Source organism: Prorops nasuta, unplaced genomic scaffold (genome assembly GCF_024137725.1).
Source record: "Prorops nasuta isolate Cenicafe-Biocafe unplaced genomic scaffold, Cenicafe_Pnas_1.2 PNAS00013, whole genome shotgun sequence".
Taxonomy (NCBI): Eukaryota; Metazoa; Arthropoda; class Insecta; order Hymenoptera; family Bethylidae; genus Prorops; species Prorops nasuta.
The window spans coordinates 78,908-84,032 of NW_027116810.1; the positions used below are offsets into that span (position 1 = coordinate 78,908).

The 5,125-nt window shown below is 28.4% G+C and overlaps 1 protein-coding gene across 1 annotated transcript; it reads right to left on the reverse strand.

Annotated features, from left to right (window-relative positions):
- Window positions 1-333: 333 nt before the first annotated feature.
- Window positions 334-4,716, reverse strand: LOC136777940 (GRIP and coiled-coil domain-containing protein-like). The gene is made up of 13 exons (XM_066734511.1): window positions 4,575-4,716; window positions 4,028-4,099; window positions 3,807-3,926; window positions 3,577-3,756; window positions 3,322-3,471; window positions 3,034-3,216; window positions 2,758-2,928; window positions 2,478-2,675; window positions 2,023-2,136; window positions 1,864-1,951; window positions 1,709-1,779; window positions 1,523-1,623; window positions 334-1,479 (listed from the first exon to the last, which is right to left on the reverse strand). Exons 1-13 carry the CDS (start codon window positions 4,714-4,716, stop codon window positions 334-336), a joined length of 2,736 nt encoding a protein of 911 aa, XP_066590608.1.
- Window positions 4,717-5,125: the final 409 nt, after the last annotated feature.

Sequence of the window (5,125 nt, forward strand, 5' to 3'; positions counted from 1 at the left end):
ATTTTTTTTATCTATTTATATTGTTAATTATGATTCTGTCAACTAGACTAACAATGAAGTAAATGAAATTAGTAACGAAGGTTAATTGTGCTACTCAGTTGAATAGACGTCCTAAAAAATTATGTTTGAAGAAGATCGCACCGTGCATTCGCGCGCACTGCAAAAACTTTTTTGTTTTTCAACGAACGGATCGCGCGTGCTGTAATCGGCGCGCTATTGCGATTTTTTTTGTTTTTAAGCGCAGCGAGCGTTTTGCGCGGCGCGGCGCGCTTGGTCTGGACGCTCCTTTACGTAACTGTCAGCAATTTTTTTACATTCTGGTGTAAGCGAATTTTATTCCTCCGGATTATCTTGTGCATCTATGCCTTTATAAGTGTGAAAATCATCAAGTTTTATTTTGGATGTTTCTCCTTGGCGCCGACGGTTAAATAATAATAATTCAACAACGCAACATTCGCTTAGCGTTAGACAATCATTAAAAGAAAAATGTTGTTTTAAATTTTTACACGCAATTTTGCGTTTCTTTTCTAAGTGTGATTGTAATTTTTGAATTTCTTCTGCAGTTGGTAAACGAATTTGTTTTTGGCGCTTGTATTTAGTTTGAGCTTCAATTGCCTTTTTATTTATTATCTGAAAATTTTGGACTATTAATTTAATAAAGTTTTTGGTCATGATTTGCTTTTCTTTTTCTTCCCTCTCGATGTACAAAGTTTCCAATAGCAGACCAACTTGCTTAAGCTTCTTTCCAATATGTAAAATATTGGAAGGATTTGTATACGTTTCAGTTTCTTCGTTGTATCCTGCTATGATTTTTACGGCTTGGTAGCAGAAGGAAAAATATTTAGGTCTATATAAGGAGCAGAAATCTGAAATGTCTTTACATTTTTCTTTTATAATTATTAATAGTCTACCTAATAATCTGAGTTTGGACCGAATCATTGAATGATTTTCATAACTATATTTTTCCGTTAAATTGTTCGCAAACAAAATTAACAGTTCGTCATATCGTATTGCGTTCTTGACATCACTATCCTGCATATAGGGAATGATGTCCCGTTTAACTCTTTCGTTAGCAATTACATGAATTTTCCCGTCAGCCATTCGGCTTAAGATTTTAACAGTTCTTTTCCCTTTCATATAGTTTTCTGTACACTGAGCAAAATGGTGCCTAATATTGGATTTCATATACATCCCTTTACAGCTAGCACATGTAGTGTAGTCATTCGGTTTCTTCTTCATGTTTTTATTGGGTAGCCGGCACACAATCAGATCCCCGTTATTTATAATCGAGCTGCTATTATATTTATAATTTCCTTTCTTTCTGAGCTGATCAAGTAGATATTTTCGATTTGGATTTTTTTTAGGTAATTTACTAATTTCTTTAACTTCAGCCTCATTTTTGTGACAAGATTCGATATGCCTGGCTATTTTAAAATATAGCTTGTTACAAAAATAGCAACAATGCTTTTTTTCCTTTTTCTGATATAGTTAATGTGTTATCATCAGGTGCATTTGTGGCTACATTGTTTAAAATGTTATCAATATTAAAAGGAGTTTTAAATACATTAATGCGATCTCCTTCATTGTTTACATTAGCCGATTTACTTGTGTCTTTATCGAGTTCTAAAATAGATTAAATATTGTGGAAATGAAATAAATCTAGAATACTTAATCTTTATTAGCATCCAGAAAAGAAAATATTATTTACCACCAGGATCTTTGGAATTACCATATAAATCTTCAACCTTACTTTCATTTAATTTTTTTATACATTCATCCCTGTAATAATAAAAAAGAATATATTAAAGTTATAATTAAGCATTATCTATATACTATTCATTTTATGTAATATTTGAGACTAGCCTTAAATTTTCGGCAGAGACGAGATCCTCGAACGAAATAGAATTATTTTCATATACACTTATATCTATGGCTTGTAATAAACTTCTTTCTATTAAAATAAGAAAAATATTTATTTATTTCATTAATAAGATCAACCTAATAACAGGAAAACTACTTTACCATTTTCAGATAATGTTAAAAAGGTCTTTTCGAAATCTGAATTCGGATCAAATGAAATATTAAGCGATAAAGGTCTATCTTTAGAAGTGCTCAAATTTTCCTTATTATCAAGCTCTAAAATAAAGAAGAGAATAAATATTAACATCAAATTCATCACATACAGCACAAAATTGCATGAAATGTTTAAATCATATGTTCATTAAATATTGTTTTCCTTTAAGGTCGTTTTATGCATATATGTTCTATGAGATATAGGTTTTACGAAATGCAGTTAGAAATCTTTATCGATAATAGCTTATAAAATAGAAATTAATAATGGTAGTAGTATTTACAAATGCCACAGAACTCAAAGAACTCATAAAATCCACTCTTATGTTATGTAGGCTATGGATTTATAGTATTTTATGATTTTAAGTAGCATTTATGATTACTATCATGAATCCTATAATTTTTACTAAAAAAATATTTGCAATTAAATTGATGTAAGTTAAATGAAAAATTAGTACCAGAATTTATAAGTTCATATTTCAAGCTTCCTTTTTGATTACCGGTTTCTACTTTCTTCAAAATTTCATCTACATAATTAAAATGGGTAGAATCTATAGTATTAACTAAGGTGCTCCCGTTGTCTGTTGTAGATACAGGATCAATCACTATATATATTGCGAAAAGAAAAAATAATTAAACCTTAATAATTTTAACCAAAATTGACACTATAAAGAGTACTAATTATACCTTTCACTAAACTTTGTTCTGGCTCTATTAAGTTCAAATGTAGCTTCTTCGATTCATTTTTATCAATCATTGAATTATAAGATTTTATCCAAGTAGGTGTTACCACATTCACATATTGATCACTTATAATCCTTGGAAGAGAGTTGAAATCTTTAGATAAATAAGCTTCCACTAAAGTAGAATTGAATTGAATTAAAATACAAAACATTATAAATATTATATTTAATAGTTAAAAGTAAAAATCTATTGCAATAATACAAAGAATTGTAAGTATACCTTCTTTAAAATTATCATTGATAATATTTTTTAAATTATCTTCATTCTCAGAATTATCATTTCTTGAATTGAATAAATAAAGTACTGTATCTTTTATATCATTATCAAATGAAGCCAATATAAGCTTATCAACATTTGTATGACTAACATCTTGGTTAAAATTTGTAGATTCACAGGTTATATCTTAGAAGGCAGAAATGAATTTACTTGTATTATATTCTTGTATTTTATTTAACTAAAAATTGGTCAAGGAAATTAGAATATGACATTAATAGTTGCAATTGATACCTTCTTTTAAATTTTCATGTTTATTGAATCCTGCGTTAGGTAAATGAAGAACTGCAGATTCTGTTTCATTACTAACTGAGACCGATATACATTTATCAACATCTGTATGATTAACATCTTGGTTAACATTTGCAGATTCACAGGCTATATCTTAGAAGGCAGAAATGAATTTACTTGTATTATATTCTTGTATTTTATTTAACTAAAAATAGCTAAAGGAAATTAGAATATAACATTAATAGTTGCAATTGATACCTTCTTTTAAATTTGCATGTTTATTGATTCCTGCGTTAGGTAAATGAAGAGCTGTATATTTTGTTTCATCACTAAGTGGGACCGATATAAATTTATCTGCACTTGTGATATTAATTTTATTTATATTTACGGATACAGAACCTTTATGCAAATGAAAACATTTTAGTTCAAAGTTTAGTACTAATTTGAAGAATGATATTGATAATTATAGTAAGATGCTTAAGTGATACCTTGCTTCAAAATATTGCTATAATTGTTACGTAAAGTATTTATTCGTTTTTTCTTTCCCATTCCACATTTGGATGTATGTTTTAATGCTATATTTGTATTAGTTTTAGTGACATTTTGAGCTACAAATGGTTTACTTTGATTTACTTTAAATACATAATTAAGAAAAGCAAATGTGATAAATAAACGACAAAACAAAGCTGTTTTATTTTGTAGATATTACCTGTGATCTGGTTTTCCAAATTAAGTTTATCTATTTCTAGTTTCGTCTGGGCAATTAATTCCTCTTTATTTTCTGAAACAATTTCGTCATGCACTTTTAATAAGAAAAACTATATTTAAAAATTGAATTAAATTGTATTAATCTACATTATTCAGTCAAGCGACTCAGCAAACACTATCCATGCAGTATTAAGTAATCAGATGACCAAAAGTCTAAAAGATGATTTTTAATCAATTGTGCTGTATGGGTATACTACATATAATGTACTTTGTTAGTTTCAATTTTGTACTGAACAATATAAGTACTATATAATTAAATGTGCCAAAATCAATTATTTTTCTGTGTAAGAATAAATTTCAAATAGTCAGTATATATATATATATGATACTAAATATAGAATTTGTTGAAGAAATATTGCTTTAAATAGATAAACCAACAAATTTTTCAATAATTTTGCTTCATCACACGTTTTAACCTAATTTCCATTGGTAATAAAATTGAAAATAAGAAGTCACATGGCCATAATTATTTTACATTTATTTCTTACCATTCTCTGCTAGTAAAACTCCTTCATATACTGCCCCATTACTGTATTTCACAGAACATTCGTTATTTCTATTAACCCTTAAAACATTCTTTTTCTTACAAATAAATAAAACTCCATCATTAAATTTCACTAACGCGTACATTTCAGAATCTTCTATATAAATTATTTTCCAGAATGATCTTAAATCGATGCATCCCTCACACTTTGTTAAAATGGAAACTTCTGGAAGCTTCCGGGCCGACTCGCACAGTAAGATTTGAATTGAAAAATTAATCGTATTTTCAATCTTGATTTACCATTGCAGGGATGCAATTGACTTATGAACAATATAGAAATTCCCTAGATTTCAATCCAATCATTGCTTTCCATAAAAAGCAATGTGATTGGGGTTAACTGGCTAGTAGAATGATTAGCCTACTTCGATCAGTTACAGAGTAGCTACTTGCAAACCCATAGTCCCATTTTTAACACTGTGAGATATATTCAAAAAAATTAGGCAAATTAAAATATCACTGACTTTTCAACCAATCATATTGAATATTTTTCGTAAC

What these genes read in the sequence shown, in the direction of transcription:
- LOC136777940 (XM_066734511.1), bottom strand. Translation starts at nt 4,716, where the DNA reads ATGTACGCGTTAGTGAAATTTAATGATGGAGTTTTATTTATTTGTAAG. An exon ending in TTTGGAAAACCAGATCACAG is followed by an intron (nt 3,927 to 4,027) that starts GTAATATCTACA and finishes AACCATTTGTAG; the next exon opens with CTCAAAATGTCACTAAAACT. An exon ending in TTGATAACATTTTAAACAAT is followed by an intron (nt 1,480 to 1,522) that starts GTAGCCACAAAT and finishes TAACTATATCAG; the next exon opens with AAAAAGGAAAAAAAGCATTG.